Source organism: Bombina bombina, chromosome 12 (genome assembly GCF_027579735.1).
Source record: "Bombina bombina isolate aBomBom1 chromosome 12, aBomBom1.pri, whole genome shotgun sequence".
In the NCBI taxonomy this organism is placed as follows: domain Eukaryota; kingdom Metazoa; phylum Chordata; class Amphibia; order Anura; family Bombinatoridae; genus Bombina; species Bombina bombina.
The window spans coordinates 65,191,759-65,213,488 of NC_069510.1; the positions used below are offsets into that span (position 1 = coordinate 65,191,759).

A 21,730-nucleotide genomic window follows, 5' to 3' on the forward strand; every position below is an offset into this window, starting at 1 on the left:
CCCTCTAGTGCTCTTGCAAATGGATAACATTCTAGTAAAACTGCTGCCCTCTAGTACTCTTGCAAATAGATAACATTCTAGTAAAACTGCTGCCCTTTAGTGCTCTTGCAAATAGATAACATTCTAGTAAAACTGCTGCCCTCTAGTGCTCTTGCAAATGGATAACATTCTAGTAAAACTGCTGCCCTTTAGTGCTCTTGCAAATAGATAACATTCTAGTAAAACTGCTGCCCTCTAGTGCTCTTGCAAATAGATAACATTCTAGTAAAACTGCTGCCCTCTAGTACTCTTGCAAATGGATAACATTCTAGTAAAACTGCTGCCCTTTAGTGCTCTTGCAAATAGATAACATTCTAGTAAAACTGCTGCCCCCTCTAGTGCTCCTGCAAATAGATAACATTCTAGTAAAACTGCTGCCCTCTAGTGCTCTTGCAAATGGATAACATTCTAGTAAAACTGCTGCCCTCTAGTGCTCTTGCAAATGGATAACATTCTAGTAAACTGCTGCCCTCTAGTGCTCTCTGCAAATAGAATAACCATTCTAGTAAAACTGCTGCCCCCTCTAGTGCTCTGCAAATAGATAACATTCTAGTAAACATGCTGCCTCTAGTGCTCTTGCAAATAGATAACATTCTAGTAAAACTGCTGCCCTCTAGTGCTCTTGCAAATAGATAACATTCTAGTAAACTGCTGCCCTCTAGTGCTCTTGCAAATAGATAACATTCAGTAAAACTGCTGCCCTCTAGTGCTCTTGCAATAGATAACATTCTAGTAAAACTGCTGCCCCTCTAGTGCTCCTTGCAAATAGATAACATTCTAGTAAACTGCTGCCCCTTAGTGCTCTTGCAAATGGATAACATTCTAGTAAAACTGCTGCCCTCTAGTGCTCTTGCAAATAGATAACTTTCTAGTAAAGACTGCTGCCCTCTAGTGCTCTTGCAAATGGCATAACATTCTAGTAAAGCTGCTGCCCTCTAGTGCTCTTGCAAATAGATAACATTCTAGTAAAACTGCTGCCCTCTAGTGCTCTTGCAAATGGATAACATTCTAGTAAAACTGCTGCCCTCTAGTGCTCTTGCAAATAGATAACATTCTAGTAAAACTGCTGCCCTCTAGTGCTCTTGCAAATGGATAACATTCTAGTAAACTGCTGCCCTCTAGTGCTCTTGCAAATAGATAACATTCTAGTAAAACTGCTGCCCCCTCTAGTGCTCCTGCAAATAGATAACATTCTAGTAAAACTGCTGCCCTCTAGTGCTCTTGCAAATGGATAACATTCTAGTAAAACTGCTGCCCTCTAGTGCTCTTGCAAATGGATAACATTCTAGTAAAACTGCTGCCCTCTAGTGCTCTTGCAAATAGATAACATTCTAGTAAAACTGCTGTCCTCTAGTGCTCTTGCAAATAGATAACATTCTAGTAAAACTGCTGCCCTCTAGTGCTCTTGCAAATAGATAACATTCTAGTAAAAGCTGCTGCCCTCTAGTGCTCTTGCAAATAGATAACATTCTAGTAAAACTGCTGCCCCTCTAGTGCTCTTGCAAATAGATAACATTCTAGTAAAAGCTGCTGCCCTCTAGTGCTCTTGCAAAATAGATAACATTCTAGTAAAACTGCTGCCCTCTAGTGCTCTTGCAAATAGATAACATTCTAGTAAAACTGCTGCCTCTAGTGCTCTTGCAAATAGATAACATTCTAGTAAAACTGCTGCCCTCTAGTGCTCTTGCAAATGATAACATTCTAGTAAAACAGGCTTGCCCTCTAGTGCTCTTGCAAAGGATAACTTTCTAGTAAAACTGCTGCCCTCTAGTGCTCTTGCAAATGGATAACATTCTAGTAAAAACTGCTGCCCTCTAGTGCTCCTGCAAATAGATAACATTCTAGTAAAACTGCTGCCCTCTAGTGCTCTTGCAAATAATAACAGTCTAGTAAAAGCTGCTGCCCTCTAGTGCTCTTGCAAATAGATAACATTCTAGTAAAACTGCTGCCCTCTAGTGCTCTTCGCAAATAGATAACATTCTAGTAAAACTGCTGCCCTCTAGGTGCTCTTGGCAAATAGATAACATTCTAGTAAAACTGCTGCCCTCTAGTGCCTCTTGCAAGATAGATAACATTCTAGTAAAACTGCTGCCCTCTAGTAGCTCTTGCAAATAGATAACATTCTACGTAAAACTGCTGCCCTCTAGTGCCTTTGCAAATAGAATAACATTCTAGTAAAAGACTGCTGCCCTCTAGTGCTCTTGCAAATGGATAACATTCTAGTAAAACTGCTGTCCCTCTAGTGCTCTTCAAATAGATAACATTCTAGTAAAACTGCTGCCCCTCTAGTGCTCCTGCAAATAGATACATTCTAGTAAAACTGCTGCCCTCTAGTGCTCTTGCAAATGGATAACATTCTAGTAAAACTGCTGCCCTCTAGTGCTCTTGCAAATAGATAACATTCTAGTAAAACTGCTGCCCTCTAGTGCTCTTGCAAATGGATAACATTCTAGTAAAACTGCTGCCCTCTAGTGCTCTTGCAAATAGATAACATTCTAGTAAAACTGCTGCCCTCTAGTGCTCTTGCAAATAGATAACATTCTAGTAAAACTGCTGCCCTCTAGTGCTCTTGCAAATAGATAACATTCTAGTAAAACTGCTGCCCTCTAGTGCTCTTGCAAATAGATAACATTCTAGTAAAACTGCTGCCCTCTAGTGCTCTTGCAAATGGATAACATTCTAGTAAAACTGCTGCCCTCTAGTGCTCTTGCAAATAGATAACATTCTAGTAAAACTGCTGCCCTCTAGTGCTCTTGCAAATAGATAACATTCTAGTAAAACTGCTGCCCCTCTAGTGCTCTTGCAAATAGATAACATTCTAGTAAAACTGCTGCCCTCTAGTGCTCTTGCAAATAGATAACATTCTAGTAAAACTGCTGCCCTCTAGTGCTCTTGCAAATAGATAACATTCTAGTAAAACTGCTGCCCTCTAGTGCTCTTGCAAATAGATAACATTCTAGTAAAACTGCTGCCCTCTAGTGCTCTTGCAAATGGATAACATTCTAGTAAAACTGCTGCCCTCTAGTGCTCTTGCAAATAGATAACATTCTAGTAAAACTGCTGCCCTCTAGTGCTCTTGCAAATAGATAACATTCTAGTAAAACTGCTGCCCTCTAGTGCTCTTGCAAATAGATAACAATCTAGTAAAACTGCTGTCCTCTAGTGCTCTTGCAAATAGATAACATTCTAGTAAAACTGCTGCCTCTAGTGCTCTTGCAAATAGATAACATTCTAGTAAAACTGCTGCCCTCTAGTGCTCTTGCAAATAGATAACATTCTAGTAAACTGCTGCCCTCTAGTGCTCTTGCAAATGGATAACATTCTAGTAAAACTGCTGCCCTCTAGTGCTCTTGCAAATAGATAACATTCTAGTAAAGCTGCTGCCCTCTAGTGCTCTTGCAAATAGATAACATTCTAGTAAAACTGCTGCCCTCTAGTGCTCTTGCAAATAGATAACATTCTAGTAAAACTGCTGCCCTCTAGTGCTCTTGCAAATAGATAACATTCTAGTAAAACTGCTGCCCTCTAGTGCTCTTGCAAATGGATAACATTCTAGTAAAACTGCTGCCTCTAGTGCTCTTGCAAATGGATAACATTCTAGTAAAACTGCTGCCCTCTAGTGCTCTTGCAAATGGATAACATTCTAGTAAAACTGCTGCCCTCTAGTGCTCTTGCAAATAGATAACATTCTAGTAAAACCGCTGTCCTCTAGTGCTCTTGCAAATAGATAACATTCTAGTAAAACTGCTGCCCTCTAGTGCTCTTGCAAATAGATAACATTCTAGTAAAACTGCTGCCCTCTAGTGCTCTTGCAAATGGATAACATTCTAGTAAAACTGCTGCCCTCTAGTGCTCTTGCAAATAGATAACATTCTAGTAAAACTGCTGCCCACTAGTGCTCTTGCAAATAGATAACATTCTAGTAAAACTGCTGCCCTCTAGTGCTCTTGCAAATAGATAACATTCTAGTAAAACTGCTGCCCTCTAGTGCTCTTGCAAATAGATAACATTCTAGTAAAACTGCTGCCCCTCTAGTGCTCTTGCAAATAGATAACATTCTAGTAAAACTGCTGCCCTCTAGTGCTCCTTGCAAATAGATAACATTCTAGTAAAACTGCTGCCCTCTAGTGCTCTTGCAAATGGATAACATTCTAGTAAAACTGCTGCCCTCTAGTGCTCTTGCAAATGGATAACATTCTAGTAAAACTGCTGCCCTCTAGTGCTCTTGCAAATAGATAACATTCTAGTAAAACTGCTGCCCTCTAGTGCTCTTGCAAATGGATAACATTCTAGTAAAACTGCTGCCCTCTAGTGCTCTTGCAAATAGATAACATTCTAGTAAAACTGCTGCCCTCTAGTGCTCCTGCAAATGGATAACATTCTAGTAAAACTGCTGCCCTCTAGTGCTCTTGCAAATGGATAACATTCTAGTAAAACTGCTGCCCTCTAGTGCTCTTGCAAATAGATAACATTCTAGTAAAACTGCTGTCCTCTAGTGCTCTTGCAAATAGATAACATTCTAGTAAAACTGCTGCCCTCTAGTGCTCTTGCAAATGGATAACATTCTAGTAAAACTGCTGCCCTCTAGTGCTCTTGCAAATAGATAACATTCTAGTAAAACTGCTGCCCTCTAGTGCTCTTGCAAATGGATAACATTCTAGTAAAACTGCTGCCCTCTAGTGCTCTTGCAAATAGATAACATTCTAGTAAAACTGCTGCCCTCTAGTGCTCTTGCAAATAGATAACATTCTAGTAAAACTGCTGCCCTCTAGTGCTCTTGCAAATAGATAACAATCTAGTAAACTGCTGCCCTCTAGTGCTCTTGCAAATAGATAATATTCTAGTAAAACTGCTGCCCTCTAGTGCTCTTGCAAATAGATAACATTCTAGTAAAACTGCTGCCCTCTAGTGCTCTTGCAAATAGATAACATTCTAGTAAAACTGCTGCCCTCTAGTGCTCTTGCAAATAGATAACATTCTAGTAAAACTGCTGCCCTCTAGTGCTCTTGCAAATGGATAACATTCTAGTAAAACTGCTGCCCTCTAGTGCTCTTGCAAATAGATAACATTCTAGTAAAACTGCTGCCCTCTAGTGCTCTTGCAAATAGATAACATTCTAGTAAACTGCTGCCCTCTAGTGCTCTTGCAAATAGATAACATTCTAGTAAAACTGCTGCCCTCTAGTGCTCTTGCAAATAGATAACATTCTAGTAAAACTGCTGCCCTCTAGTGCTCTTGCAAATAGATAACATTCTAGTAAAACTGCTGCCCTCTAGTGCTCTTGCAAATAGATAACAATCTAGTAAAACTGCTGTCCTCTAGTGCTCTTGCAAATAGATAACATTCTAGTAAAACTGCTGCCCTCTAGTGCTCTTGCAAATAGATAACATTCTAGTAAAACTGCTGCCTCTAGTGCTCTTGCAAATAGATAACATTCTAGTAAAACTGCTGCCCTCTAGTGCTCTTGCAAATGGATAACATTCTAGTAAAACTGCTGCCCTCTAGTGCTCTTGCAAATAGATAACATTCTAGTAAAACTGCTGCCCTCTAGTGCTCTTGCAAATGGATAACATTCTAGTAAAACTGCTGCCCTCTAGTGCTCTTGCAAATAGATAACATTCTAGTAAAACTGCTGCCCTCTAGTGCTCTTGCAAATGGATAACATTCTAGTAAAACTGCTGCCCTCTAGTGCTCCTGCAAATAGATAACATTCTAGTAAAGCTGCTGCCCTCTAGTGCTCTTGCAAATGGATAACAATCTAGTAAAACTGCTGCCCTCTAGTGCTCTTGCAAATAGATAACAATCTAGTAAAACTGCTGCCCTCTAGTGCTCTTGCAAATAGATAACATTCTAGTAAAACTGCTGCCCTCTAGTGCTCTTGCAAATAGATAACATTCTAGTAAAACTGCTGCCTCTAGTGCTCTTGCAAATAGATAACATTCTAGTAAAACTGCTGCCCTCTAGTGCTCTTGCAAATAGATAACATTCTAGTAAAACTGCTGCCCTCTAGTGCTCTTGCAAATAGATAACATTCTAGTAAAACTGCTGCCCTCTAGTGCTCTTGCAAATAGATAACATTCTAGTAAAACTGCTGCCCTCTAGTGCTCTTGCAAATAGATAACATTCTAGTAAAACTGCTTCCCTCTAGTGCTCTTGCAAATAGATAACATTCTAGTAAAACTGCTGCCCTCTAGTGCTCTTGCAAATGGATAACATTCTAGTAAAACTGCTGCCCTCTAGTGCTCTTGCAAATAGATAACATTCTAGTAAAACTGCTGCCCTCTAGTGCTCTTGCAAATAGATAACATTCTAGTAAAACTGCTGCCCTCTATTGCTCCTCCTTCAACAAAGGATAGCAAGAGAATCTGATAATAGAAGTAAATTAGTAATCATGAAATAATAATTTGGGGTTTTACATCTCTTTAAGACAAGGAGTGAGAATGTGAGTAGCAGGATACATTGTGCAGTCTTGAACACAGGGCACAGTGACACAAATATGTCACCAAAACAACTTTTTGAATTTTTTTTTAAATAGCAAATTAAAGGGACAGTCAACACCAGAATTTTTGTTGTTTTAAAAGATAGATAATCCCTTTATTACCCATTCCCCAGTTTTGCATAACCAACACAGTTATAATAATACACTTTTTACCTCTGTGATTATCGTGTATCTAAGCTTCTGCTGACTGCACCCTTATTTCAGTTCTTTTGACAGACTAACATTTTAGCCAATCAGTGCTCACTCTTCGGTTAATTCCTGTGCATGAGCTCAATGTTATCTATATGAAACACATGAACTAATGCCCTCTAGTGGTGAAAAACTGTCAAATGGAGAGGCGGCCTTCAAGGTCTAAGAAATTAGCATATAGGACCTCCTAGGTTTAGCTTTTAACTAAGAATACCAAGAGAACAAAGCAAAATTGGTGATAAAAGTAAATTGGAAAATTGTTTACAATTACATGCTCTATCTGAATCATGAAAGTTTTTTTTGGAGTTGACTGTCCCTTTAATGATCTTTGCTGACTATTCTCTTTATATAATTACAATTTTTCTTCCATGATTCAGATAGAACATGCAATTTTAAACAACTTTCCAATTTACTTTTATCACATTTTCTTGGATTTCTTGTTGTCCTTTGTTGAAAAGCAGGCTTACAAAGCTCAGGAATGTGCACGTGCCTGCAACACTATATGGGAGTTTTGCAGCAATATTATACATTAGCAAGAGCACTGGATGGCAGCACTATTTTCTACCATGTCATTTTCAACATGTGCACGATACCTACCTAGGTATTTTTTCAACAAATAATTTGATAATAGAAGTAAATTGGAAACTTAAAATTGTATTTTCTATCTGAATCAGGAAAGAAACATTTTGGGTTTCATGTCCCTTTAATCCGTCATGATTAAAAGATCAAATGAAGTAAGGTCTGTAATGGGGGTGGGGGACAAATATATTGTCCTTGCTAAGCTAGGCCTGTCCCTAATGCAGTTTCATTCTCTTAAGACTCTATACCTTAAATGGACAGTAAACTTTCATAATTCATATAGATAATGCGGTTTTAAACAACTTTCCATAACACATCTATTATCAAATTTGCTTTCTTCTTTTGGTATCATTTGTTGAAGAGCATACTTAGGTAGGCTTAGGAGCTGCCATGCACTGCTCCTCACTCGCTGCTGTCTCTTGCCATTGGCTTGCCAGATTGGTCAGCTAGCTCCCAGTAGTGCATTTCTGCCCTGAGCCTACTCCTCAACAAAGGATACAAAAGAACAAAGCAAATTTGATGATGAAAGTAAATTGGAAAGGCATTTAAAATTGTGTGCTCTGTCTAAATTCGGGAACTTTCTTTTCCTTTTAATTGAAACGCATTACGTATCTCCATGTTAATACTTTTTTTTTCCGTTTAGGATTGTGTGTGAGATGGAAGAATCTCTGGTTGCTAATCCAGCTCCCGGGGTAGTGGAGCTTTGCATTTGGGACTGCAGTGCTGACTACAGGACACAATCAGAGCAGCTCTATACGTTTGTGGTAAGGAAATAGCAATAACAGACACTTAGGTGATGCTTTCAGATTCTATCTATAGACAGAAAAACACCAGAAATATACAAGAGATGCCCAAACAAAATAACTTATTTCTACTTACGGTAAATTTAGTTAAAGTGAAGGTAAACTGATGAATGAAAGCCCGGTTTTTAAAAATACTATTAAAAACAGGGGCACTTTCATCAAAGTTTAGAAAGCAGCCGTTTTGTTTAAAAACTTACCTCTCTTCTCTTAACAGCCAGAGCAGCTTCCCCCGCCCAGAGATCCTCTCTTCACAAGTCAGCAATGACTAATCCGGCTTCCTCCAATCATGGCTTTCCCCCCAGGGGAGTCATTGCCTGAGGCTGTGCTGTGATTGGAGGAAGCCGGATTAGTCATTTCTGACGTGTGAAGAGAGGATCTCCGGGTGGGGGAAGCTGCTCTGGCTGTGAAAAGAAGAAAGGTAAGTTTTTAAACAAAACGGCTGCTTTGTAAACTTTGATGAATGAAAGTGCCCCTGTTTTTAATAGAATTTCTCTTGTAAGGTGTATCCAGTCCACGGGTTCATCCATTACTTGTGGGATATTCTCCTTCCCAACAGGAAGCTGCAAGAGGACACCCACAGCAGAGCTGTCTATATAGCTCCTCCCCTAACTGCCACCCCCAGTCATTCTCTTGCAGCTCTCGACAAGATAGGAAGTATCAAGAGATATGTGGTGACTTAGTGTAGTTTTTACCTTCAAGCAAAAGTTTATTTTTAAACGGTACCGGCATTGTACTGTTTTACTCTCAGGCAGAAATTAGAAGAAGAGTCTGCCTGGAGGTTGATGATCTTAGCAGTTTGTAACTAAGGTCCATTGCTGTTCTCACACATAACTGAAGAGTATGGGAAAGACTTCAGTTGGGGGAACGGTTTGCAGTTTACCTGCTTTGAGGTATGTTCAGTACATTTATTTCTAGAGAGATAAGATCTAGAAAATGCTGACAGAGCCTTGTATAATTGAGGTAAGCCTGATGCAGTGATTTAACAACGACTGGTATCATGCTTACAAAAAAGGGTAATATTCATGTTAATACTCATATTTCTTAGTGACAAAACGTTTACATGTTATATAGAAAGAACGTTTTTTCTCTGAGGGTGATAAATCGTTTTTTTGGGGCCTAGTTTCCACATGGCTAGACAGATACTCCTAGGAGTATTTTCTTAAGTCCCTCTGACATCGAGTGCATGGTGGGAGGAGCCTATTTTCACGCTCTAGATGCGCAGTTCATATTCAGACTGAGACATCCAGCTTCCCCAAAGGAGTCCTCTAGCATCTGAGGACCACTATAGAGGGCTTATTTCTTTCATGTAATTAGCAAGAGTCCATGAGCTAGTGACGTATGGGATATACATTCCTACCAGGAGGGGCAAAGTTTCCCAAACCTTAAAATGCCTATAAATACACCCCTCACCACACCCACAAATCAGTTTTACAAACTTTGCCTCCGATGGAGGTGGTGAAGTAAGTTTGTGCTAGATTCTACGTTGATATGCGCTCCGCAGCAAGTTGGAGCCCGGTTTTCCTCTCAGCGTGCAGTGAATGTCAGAGGGATGTGAGGAGAGTATTGCCTATTTGAATGCAATGATCTCCTTCTACGGGGTCTATTTCATAGGTTCTCTGTTATCGGTCGTAGAGATTCATCTCTTACCTCCCTTTTCAGATCGACGATATACTCTTATATATACCATTACCTCTACTGATTCTCGTTTCAGTACTGGTTTGGCTTTCTACAAACATGTAGATGAGTGTCCTGGGGTAAGTAAGTCTTATTTTCTGTGACACTCTAAGCTATGGTTGGGCACTTTGTTTATAAAGTTCTAAATATATGTATTCAAACATTTATTTGCCTTGACTCAGAATGTTCAACTTTCCTTATTTCAGACAGTCAGTTTCATATTTGGGATAATGCATATGAATCAATCATTTTTTTCTTACCTTAAAAATGTGACTTTCCCTGTGGGCTGTTAGGCTCGCGGGGGCTGAAAATGCTTCATTTTATTGCGTCATTCTTGGCGCGGACTTTTTTGGCGCAAAAATTATTTTCTGTTTCCGGAGTCATACATGTCGCCGGAAGTTGCGTAATTTTTTGACATTCTTTTGCGCCAAAAGTGTCGGCGTTCCGGATGTGGCGTCATTTTTGGCGCCAAAAGCATTTAGGCGCCAAATAATGTGGGCGTCTTTTTTGGCGCTAAAAAATATGGGCGTCACTATTGTCTCCACATTATTTAAGTCTCATTATTTTTTGCTTCTGGTTGCTAGAAGCTTATTCACTGGCATTTTTTTCCCATTCCTGAAACTGTCATTTAAGGAATTTGATCAATTTTGCTTTATATGTTGTTTTTTCTATTACATATTGCAAGATGTCCCACGTTGAAGCTGAGTCAGAAAATACTTCTGGAAAATCGCTGCCGGGTGCTGGAGCTACCAAAGCTAAGTGTATCTGCTGTAAACTTTTCGTATCTGTTCCTCCAGCTGTTGTTTGTATTGTATGTCATGACAAACTTGTTAATGCAGATAATATTTCCTTTAGTAATGTTCCATTACCTGTTGCTGTTCCATCAACATCTAATATTCAGAGTGTTCCTGATAACATAAGAGATTTTGTTTCTAAATCCATTAAGAAGGCTATGTCTGTTATTCCTCCTTCTAGTAAACGTAAAAAGTCTTTTAAAACTTCTCATTTTTCAGATGAATTTTTAAATGAACATCATCATTCTGATACTGATATTGGTTCTTCTGATTCAGAGGATTCTGTCTCAGAGGTTGATGCTGATAAATCTTCATATTTATTTAAAATGGAATTTATTCGAGAATTTTACAGTTTCTTCAGGATGGTTTGGAGAAAGGTTTGTCTGCAAGTTCCTTGAAAGGACAAATCTCTGCTCTTTCTGTTCTTTTTCACAGAAAGATTGCTAATCTTCCTGATATTCATTGTTTTGTACAAGCTTTGGTTCGTATAAAACCTGTCATTAAGTCAATTTCTCCTCCTTGGAGTTTGAACCTATGCATTCATTGGACATTAAATTACTTTCTTGGAAAGTTTTGTTCCTTTTGGCCATCTCTTCTGCCGGACGAGTTTCTGAATTATCTGCTTTTTCTTGTGAGTCTCCTTTTCTGATTTTTCATCAGGATAAGGCGGTGTTGCGAACTTCTTTTAAATTTTTACCTAAGGTTGTGAATTCTAACAACATTAGTAGAGAAATTGTGGTTCCTTCATTGTGTCCTAATCCTAAGAATTCTAAGGAGAGATCATTGCATTCTTTGGATGTAGTTAGAGCTTTGAAATATTATGTTGAAGCTACTAAGAATTTCCGAAAGACTTCTAGTCTATTTGTTATCTTTTCTGGTTCTAGGAAAGGTCAGAAGGCCTCTGCCATTTCTTTGGCATCTTGGTTGAAATCTTTAATTCATCATGCTTATGTCGAGTCGGGTAAAACTCCGCCTCAAAGGATTACAGCTCATTCTACTAGGTCAGTTTCTACTTCCTGGGCGTTTAGGAATGATGCTTCGGTTGATCAGATTTGCAAAGCAGCAACTTGGTCTCCTTTGCATACTTTTACTAAATTCTACCATTTTGATGTGTTTTCTTCTTCTGAAGCTGTTTTTGGTAGAAAAGTACTTCAGGCAGCTGTTTCAGTTTGAATCTTCTGCTTATATTTTCAGTTTTTTTCATTTAATCTTTATTTTGGGTGTGGATTATTTTTCAGCGGAATTGGCTGTCTTTATTTTATCCCTCCCTCTCTAGTGACTCTTGCGTGGAAAGATCCACATCTTGGGTAGTCATTATCCCATACGTCACTAGCTCATGGACTCTTGCTAATTACATGAAAGAAAACATAATTTATGTAAGAACTTACCTGATAAATTCATTTCTTTCATATTAGCAAGAGTCCATGAGGCCCACCCTTTTTTGTGGTGGTTATGATTTTTTTTGTATAAAGCACAATTATTCCAATTCCTTATTTTTTATGCTTTCGCACTTTTTTCTTATCACCCCACTTCTTGGCTATTCGTTAAACTGATTTGTGGGTGTGGTGAGGGGTGTATTTATAGGCATTTTGAGGTTTGGGAAACTTTGCCCCTCCTGGTAGGAATGTATATCCCATACGTCACTAGCTCATGGACTCTTGCTAATATGAAAGAACTGAATTTATCAGGTAAGTTCTTACATAAATTATGTTTTCTTTCCTAAATCGTATTTGAGGGCAGGTAGGAGCCACAGCAGTGCTGTGGCAAGGTGTTTAACTGTTTATTAACGTTTTTAACGTTTTTCAAATCCAGTTTGGGGCCTAAAGGGTTAATCATCCATTTGCAAGTGGGTGCAATGCTGCTTTAGTCCCTTATACACACTGTAAAAATTTCGAAGAGTTTACTACTTTTTAACACTGTTTTGCAGTTTATGTGATAGTTTTTTTCTCTTAAAAGCACAGTGCCGTTTTTATTTAATTGCTGTTTCACATTTATTATAGTGTTTTCCAAGCTTGCTGGTCTCATTACTAAGTTGAAAAAAACAAAAGAATAATGGATAAACCAGAGCACTCTTAATTATCAATGAATCAGAATGTAGAACAGTGAGGTAGTATGCAGTGGGTGTAAAATAAACTTAACATTTAATTGTATTAGTTAAAAAGGTAGTAATAACTACCTGTGTAGTGCATTAAAGGCTGTATTGTGGTACAGTAGAGCTGGCAAGCCTTAGGAAAACTATTAGGAAAGTATCCTTAGGGACGTAGCTGCATACAATGTAACCATAGGTTAAACCTATATAGAGAAAAGGAAATAAGTCTGCTGCAAAAACACCATAATATGCTCACGGATTGCACTGAAAACTAATTCTAGAAAAGAGGACAGGCCTCACACCAATTATACTAAGCTGGTGCAATGCTGGAGCGGTGTATATTGCAGCAGAGATTCCGATTGAAACTCTGGTCTCATTACTAGTCTGTTAAACATGTCTGACATAGAGGAAACTCCTTGTTCAATATGTTTAGAAGCCATTGTGGAACCCCCTCTTAGAATGTGTACCAAATGTACTGAAATTTCTATAAATTATAAAGACCATATTATGGCATTTAAAGATTTATCACCAGAGGTTTCTCAGAATGACAAAAGGGAGGTTATGCCATCTAGCTCTCCCCACGTGTAAGAACCTATAACTCCCGCTCAAGTGACTCCAAGTACATCTAGCGTGTCCAATGCATTTACCTTACAAGACATGGCAGCAGTTATGACTAATACCCTCACAGAGGTATTGCCCAAACTGCCAGGGTTACATGGAAAGCGAGACAGCTCTGGGGCTAGAACAAATAAAGAGCTTTCTGATGCTTTAGTAGCTATGTCCGATACACCCTCACAATGCTCCGAAGCCATGGCAAGGGAGTTGCTATCTGAGGGTGAGATTTCAGATTCAGGGAAGACGTTACTTCAGTCCGATTCTGAAATGACAGCCTTTAAATTTAAGCTTGAACACCTCCGCTTATTGCGCAGGGAGGTTTTAGCGAGACTGGATGACTGTGGCCCCTTTGTAGTTTGCAGTGCCTGTTTACACTGATGTTTTTCCAGTGCCTAAGAGGTTTTCGGAAATTATTACTAAGGAATGGGATAGACCAGGTGTTCCGTTCTCTCCCCCTCCTGCTTTTAAAAAGATGTTTCCCATAGATGTCGCTATACAGGACTCATGGCAGACAGTCCCTAAGGTGGAGGGTGCTGTTTCTACCCTAGCTAAGCGTACAACTATCCCTGTCGAGGACAGTTGTGCTTTCTTATATCCTATGGATAAAAAATTGGAGGGTCTCCTTAAGAAAATTTTTATCCATCAAGGTTTGCATGCATTGCCCCAGTTACTGCTGCAGCGGCTTTTTGGTTCGAGTCTCTTGAGGAGGCTCTACAGGTGGAGACCCCGTTAGATAATATTTTAGACAGGATTAAAGCTCTCAAGTTAACTAATTCCTTTATTTCTGACGCCGTTTTTCATCTAACCAAACTAACGGCTAAGAATTCAGGTTTTGCCATTCTGGCGCTCAGGCCGCTATGGCTTAAGTCCTGGTCAGCAGACGTTACTTCAAAGTCTAAGCTTCTTAACACCCCCTTCAAGGGACAGACCCTATTCGGGCCGGGTCTGAAGGAGATCATTTCTGATATTACTGGAGGAAAAGGTCACGCCCTTCCTCAGGATAGGTCCAATAAATTAAGGACCAAACGGAATAATTTTCGTTCATTTCGAAACTTCAAGAGTGGCGCAGCTTCAGCTTCCTCTAATGCAAAACAAGAGGGAAATTTCGCCCAGTCCAAACCAGTCTGGAGACAGAACCAGGCTTCGAACAAGGGGAAGCAGGCCAAAAAAACCTGCTGCCGCCTCTAAGACAGCATGAAGGAGTAGCCCCCGATCCGGGACCGGATCTAGTAGGGGGCAGACTTTCTCTCTTCGCCCAGGCTTGGGCAAGAGACGTCCAGGATCCCTGGGCATTAGAGATTGTTTCCCAGGGATATCTTCTGGACTTCAAAGCTTCATCTCCAAAGGGGAGATTTCATCTCTCACAATTATCTGTAAACCAGATAAACAGAGAGGCATTCTTACGTTGTGTTCAAGACCTACTGGTTATGTGAGTGATCCACCCAGTTCCAAGGGAGGAACAGGGGCAGGGCTTCTATTCAAATCTGTTTATAGTTCCCAAAATAGAGGGAACTTTCAGACCAATCTTGGATCTCAAGATCCTAAACAAATTTCTCAGAGTCCCATCCTTCAAGATGGAGACTATACGAACCATCCTCCCTATGATCCAGGAGGGTCAATATATGACTACCGTGGACTTAAAGGATGCTTATCTCCACATTCCGATTCACAGAGATCATCATCAGTTCCTCAGGTTCACCTTCTTAGACAGGCATTACCAGTTTGTGGCTCTTCCCTTCGGGTAAGCCACGGCACCAAGAATCTTTACGAAGGTTCTAGGGTCCCTACTGGCGGTTCTAAGGCCACAGGGCATAGCGGTGGCTCCTTACCTAGACGACATTCTGATACAGGCGTCGACTTTTCAAATCGCCAAGTCCCATACGGACATTGTTCTGGCCTTTCTGAGGTCTCACGGGTGGAAGGTGAATGAAGAAAAGAGTTCTCTCTCCCCTCTCACAAGAGTTTCCTTCCTAGGAAAACTGATAGATTCAGTAGAAATGAAAATTTTTCTGACAGAGGTCAGGTTATTAAAGCTTCTAACTTCCTGCCGTGCTCTTCATTCCACTTCTCGGCCGTCAGTGGCTCAGTGTATGGAAGTAATCGGCCTAATGGTAGCGGCAATGGACATAGTTCCGTTTGCTCGCCTACATCTCAGACCACTGCAACTTTGCATGCTCAATCAGTGGAATGGGGATTACACAGATTTGTTCCCTCTGCTAAATCTGGATCAAGAGACCAGGGATTCTCTTCTCTGGTGGTTCTCTCGGGTCCATCTGTCCAGGGGAATGAGTTTCCGCAGGCCAGAGTGGACTATAGTCACGACAGATGCCAGCCTTCTGGGCTGGGGCTCAGTCTGGAACTCCCAGAAGGCTCAGGGTTCGTGGACTCAGGAGGAAGCCCTCCTTCCGATAAACATTCTGGAACTGAGAGCGATATTCAATGCTCTTCAGGCTTGGCCTCAACTAGCTGCGGTCAGGTTCATCAGATTTCAGTCGGACAATATCACAACTGTAGCCTATATCAACCATCAGGGGGGACAAGAAGCCCCCTGGCAATGTTGGAGGTTTCAAAGATAATTCTATGGGCAGAAGTTCACTCTTGCAATCTCTCAGCTATCCATATCCCAGGAGTAGAGAACTGGGAGGTGGATTTTCTAAGTTGGCAGACTTTTCATCCGGGGGAGTGGGAGCTCCATCCGGAGGTATTTGCCCAGCTGATTCAACTATGGGGCAAACCAGAAGTGCATCCAATGGCGTCTCGTCAGAACGCCAAGCTTCCCTGTTACGGGTCCAGGTCAAGGGATCCCCAGGCAGCGCTGATAGATGCTCTAGAAGTGCCCTGGTCCTTCAGCCTGGCTTATGTGTTTCCACTGTTTCCTCTGCTCCCTCGGCTGATTGCCAAGATCAAGCCGGAGAGAGCTTCTGTGATTTTGATAGCTCCTGCGTGGCTACGCAGGACTTGGTATGCAGATCTGGTGGACATGTCATCCCTTCCACCATGGACTCTGCCGCTGAGGCAGGACCTTCTACTCCAAGGTCCATTCAAACATCCAAATCTAATTTCTCTGCGGCTGACTGCTTGGAGATTGAACGCTTGATTTTATCAAAACGTGGTTTCTCCGAGTCGGTCATTGATACCTTTAATTCAGGCTCGAAAGCCTGTCACCAGGAAAATCTATCATAAGATATGGTGTAAATATCTTCATTGGTGTGAATCCAAGGGTTACTCATGGAGTAAAGTCAGGATTCCTAGGATATTATTCTTTCTCCAAGAAGGATTGGAGAAGGGATTGTCAGCTAGTTCCTTAAAGGGACAGATTTCTGCTCTGTCTATTCTTCTGCACAAGCATCTGGCAGATGTTCCAGACGTTCAGGCGTTTTGTCAGGCTTTAGTTAGAATCAAGCCTGTGTTTAAACCTGTTGCTCCGCCATGGAGTTTAAATTTAGTTCTTAAAGTTCTTCAAGGGGTTCCATTTGAACCTCTGCATTCCATAGATATCAAGCTTTTATCTTGGAAAGTTCTGTTTTTGGTAGCTATCTCTTCGGCTCGAAGAGTTTGAGTTATCTGCCTTACAGTGTGATTCCCCTTATCTGATATTCCATACAGATAAGGTAGTGTTGCGTACCAAACCTGGATTTCTTCCTAAGGTGGTATCTAATAAGAATATCAATCAGGAGATTGTAGTTCCGTCACTGTGTCCTAATCCTCCTTCAAAGAAGGAACGTCTATTACACAATCTTGATGTGGTTCGTGCTTTAAAGTTTTATTTACAAGCTGCTAAGGATTTTCGTTAAACATCTGCATTGTTTGTTGTCTACTCTGGACAGAGGAGAGGCCAAAAAGGCTTCGGCATCTTCTCTTTCTTTTTGGCTGAGAAGCATAATTCGTTTAGCTTATGAGACTGCTGGCCAGCAGCCTCCTGAAAGAATTACAGCTCATTCCACTAGAGCGGTAGCTTCCACATGGGCTTTTAAAAATGAGGCCTCTGTTGAACAGATTTGTAAGGCGGCGACTTGGTCTTCGCTTCATACTTTTTCTAAATTCTACAAATTTGATACTTTTGCTTCCTCGGAGGCTATTTTTGGGAGAAAGGTCTTGCAGGCAGTGGTGCCTTCCGTTTAAGTTCCTGCCTTGTCCCTCCCTTCATCCGTGTCCTAAAGCTTTGGTATTGGTATCCCACAAGTAATGGATGAACCCGTGGACTGGATACACCTTACAAGAGAAAACAAAATTTATGCTTACCTGATAAATTTCTTTCTCTTGTGGTGTATCCAGTCCACGGCCCGCCCTGTCACTTTAAGGCAGGTGTTTTTTATTTTTAAACTACAGTCACCACTGCACCCTATAGTTTCTCCTTTTTCTTGCTTGTCTTCGGTCGAATGACTGGGGGTGGCAGTTAGGGGAGGAGCTATATAGACAGCTCTGTTGTGGGTGTCCTCTTGCAACTTCCTGTTGGGAAGGAGAATATCCCACAAGTATTGGATGAACCCGTGGACTGGATACACCACAAGAGAAAGAAATTTATCAGGTAATCATAAATTTTGTTTTTTGGTGATGGGGTATGGATTTGTGAAGGCCAGTACTATTCACCTTGCTTCTCCTGTTTTGTTCTACTCTTTCTTATTCTTTCAGTCCCCCAGTTTTCATGCCGTGAGCCCTTCAAGAGGACCTGCATCAGGTGGAACACGTCTGACCATCAGTGGTAGAAACTTGGATGCTGGTAGCTCCGTGTCTGTGCTGCTGAGAGATTCAGAATGCCAATTTGTCAGGTAAAGGAACTGGAGTGTTGTTTGATATGTTCCCTCTTAAAGGGACATGAAACCCAGAAATTATCTTTCATCATTTATCTATCTAGGGAGAACATGCCATTTTAAACAACTTTCAGGTTTACTTCTATTATCAGATTTGCTTCATTCTCTTGGTATTATTTGTTGAAGAAGTAGCAATGCACTACTGGTTTCTAATTGAACACATGGGTGAGCCAAAGACAATCAGTATATATATGTCGCCACCAATCAGCAGCTAGAACCTAGGTTCTTTGCTGCTTCTAAGCTTTCCTAGATAAACCTTTCAGCAAAGGATAACAAGAGAAGGAAGCAAATTAAATAATAGAGAATACAATTTTAAACAACTTTCCAATTTACTTCTATCTGAATCATTAATGTCTAATTGCGACTTTACTGTCCCTTTAAATATCTCTTTCTGGACTTACCTTCAACATATCTTACTAACCAGGAGGAGTATGTGGGAGATTGTCTGCATTTCACCGGCTTCGTCTCAAGGGCCCAGTCCAGCCTCCATCACGCTAAGGATTGACAAGTTCAGCGTGTGGAACCCAAATATCAGCTACCTGTACACTGAAGACCCAACCATTGTACGGGTGGAGCCATCTTGGAGTATCTTCAAGTAAGTGTAGAAGCTGTTCAGAAACATCTCTAGGATCCTGGAAATGTTATAGACAGATGTCATTGAGATTATATTTCTGTCACTTTGTTTCTAGGCTGATACTGCACTTAAAGTGATTGTAAAGTTGAGTGATTTAAAGCCCAGTATTTAAAAATAACGTGGTCACTTTAAGTCATTAAACTTTACAAAGCCGATTCTTTTTTAAAAAATACTTACCATTTCGTTACTGTAAACAGACCGCCGATCCTTCCGCCCACAGGTTCTTTCAGTATTTAGCAGATCAATGACAAATACGGCTTCCTCCAATCGTGTGCTGCACAAGCTGGATGCCAAAGGGGGCACAGAACGATTGGAGGAAGCCAGATTCTTTATCGATCTGCTCAATACTGAAGGAGATGCGGGTGGAGTATTGAATGTCTCTTCTCCTGTGCTTTGCTCCTAATGTCTTTCCTCTTGTTCCCAGCTTCCCAGTTTTTCTCCACCTATGATCTCTGGGGTCTTCTATCCCAGTGCCAGACATCTTCCAGGTGCCTTTAGCTGTGCTCCTAACTGCTTACTGTTCATGTGCACCTGACTGGTATCCTATAATTTCACAATGTCTTAAACCCCTTTGTGTAAAGACAAGTGACTCTACTCACTGCTTTGCTTGGTCACCTGAGCGTTACCCTAGAGGGTGTCTTAGAATATTTAAAACACCAACTGATCATGTATTGGTTACGCAGATACCCTTTAAGTGACTAGAGGGTTGTTTAAGGTGGTGTTTAATTACTTCTAAGCATTGCATGACTGAACCATTATCAAACTGTCTTCCTGTCCCATACAGTGGCAGCACCGGAATTACTGTAACCGGCACTCACCTGACAACTATCCAGGAACCAAAAGTCAGAGCAAAATACTATGGTGTTGAGACTATTAATGTGAGTATCTCCTCTTAATTATCGTTTAATTGCTGCTTGAGGAGACCATCATTTTGATTAATGTGCACCAGGGCATGACAAGTTCAGGGTGACAATGAGTCATTGCTCCTAGAATTTTATTTATGGCCCCTAACGTTTCTGATTATTCTTCAAATATCAATAAACAAAGACTCTTGTCATAACCCTAAAACATTTAAGTAAATTGTTACTTGGTTTGCACATTGTTGCTCACTCCTTAATTTTAAATAAAGCTGTCAACACCCGTACAACCTTAGAATCAGTAAAGGGGACAGTCTACTCCAGTGTTTTTATTCTTTAAAAAGATAATCCCTTTATTACCCATTCCCCAGTTTTGCATAAACCACATAGTTATATTAATATAATTTTTGCCTCTGCAGACTGCCTCCTTATCTCAGAACTTTTGACAGACTTGCATTTTAGCCAACCAGTGCAGACTCATAAATAACTCCACGGGAGTGAGCACAGTGTTATCTTTATGGCACACATGAAATAGCGCTGTCTAGCTGTGATAAGAGGCGGCCTTCAAGTGCTTAGAAATTAGCATATCGGCCTACCTAGGTTCAGCTTTCAGCAAAGAATACCAATAGAACAAAGCAAATTTGATGATAAAAGTAAATTGGAAAGTTGTTTAAAATTGCATCCCCTATCTGAATCATGAACGTTTTGATTTTGACTAGACTGTCCCTTTAACATGCCTCACTTCAGTTTGCTTTAGTAAATCCCTTTCCCCACTACACTGTACCCATTTGCTTACATTTTCCTTAAAGGGATAGAAAAGTCAAAATTAAACTTGCAAGATTCAGACACTTCAAAATTCACTTCTATTATCAAATTGTACTTTTGTTCTCCCTTAATGTCCTTTGTCGAAAAGCATATTCATATCCTCAGCAGCAGCAATGAACCACTGGGGAGGGAGCTAGCTGGTTATTGGTGGCCATACACATTTGTCTCTTGTCATTGGCTCACTAGATGTGTTCAGCTAGCTCCCATTAATGCATTACTGTACTGGAGATGACTAACTATGTGTTGGAGTTAAACCCATGGTTATAAACAAGCAGTTTGCAATTATAAAATGATGTAACATATTTTTACACTTTTAAATACCTTTAAAGGGACACTAAACCCAAAATGATTCTTTCTTGATTCGGGGAGAGAATACAATTTTAAACATTACAATTTACTTCCATTATCTAATTGGCTTCATTGTTTAGATATCCTTTGTTGAAGAAATAGCAATGCAAATGGGTGAGCCAATCACACGAGGCATCTATGTGCAGCTACCAATCAGCAGCTACTGAGCCTATCTAGATATGCTTTTCAGCAAAGGATATCCAGAGAAGGAAGCAAAACCAAGAATAGAAGTAAATTAGAAAGTTGTCTAAAATGACCTGATCTTTCCATGTCCCTTTAACTATTCCATTCTGCCAAACTCCAAACCTTGGCTTTACTCTAGTGTCTGAAACTCATGCTTTTTTTGTTTTTTTTTGCAGACTTGCCACATAGTAAATGATACATTGATGCTGTGCAAGGCGCCTGGCATCTACTCGCCAGCTGGGATGCTTCCACCAGAGGAGAGTGTGCAGCCAGATGAGTTTGGGTTTGTCCTCGATAATGTGACCAATCTTCTCATCCTGAACTCCAGCACCTTTACCTACTATCCCGACCCAGTCCTGGAATCATTTGGGCCAAGCAGGACCCTCGAGATCAAACCTGGCTCTCATGTCATTCTGAAGGTGGGTGCAAGATGGTCATTTATACTTTGGGCAGATTACTAGGACAGTAAAGGAATTTGGGAGGCTGTTGGTGCGGATACAGAATAGGACCAGGGGCTTCAAGGGTCGTAGGGTAATCCAGGGACAGTTGATGATTATAGAGTAGTTAAATGGAAACAATGGTGAAACTATGACTGCTGATTAATTGGCTGAGTAATTTAGAGATAAAGGTATTTAATGATTACTGGGGAGCACTGGGGATTGGAAGATAATTAACCAATACCACAGGCTTGAAGAAACAATGAGCTGTTATTGTGAAGCAGAATGATTTAGACACTCGGGGATTAGGGTACAATCAGAAAAAGAGAGTACCTTGTCGAATATATTCAAATA

General features: G+C 40.5%; 1 protein-coding gene across 1 annotated transcript in view; it reads left to right on the forward strand.

Annotated features, from left to right (window-relative positions):
- Positions 1-21,730, forward strand: part of PLXNA3 (plexin A3) — a 304,218-nt gene that overhangs the window by 213,672 nt on the left and 68,816 nt on the right. Inside the window, exons 13-17 of the mRNA XM_053695795.1 lie at positions 7,950-8,070; positions 17,914-18,050; positions 18,517-18,687; positions 19,511-19,604; positions 21,116-21,358. Coding sequence (XP_053551770.1) covers positions 7,950-8,070; positions 17,914-18,050; positions 18,517-18,687; positions 19,511-19,604; positions 21,116-21,358 — 766 coding nt within the window. The remainder of the gene's footprint in view (positions 1-7,949; positions 8,071-17,913; positions 18,051-18,516; positions 18,688-19,510; positions 19,605-21,115; positions 21,359-21,730) is intronic.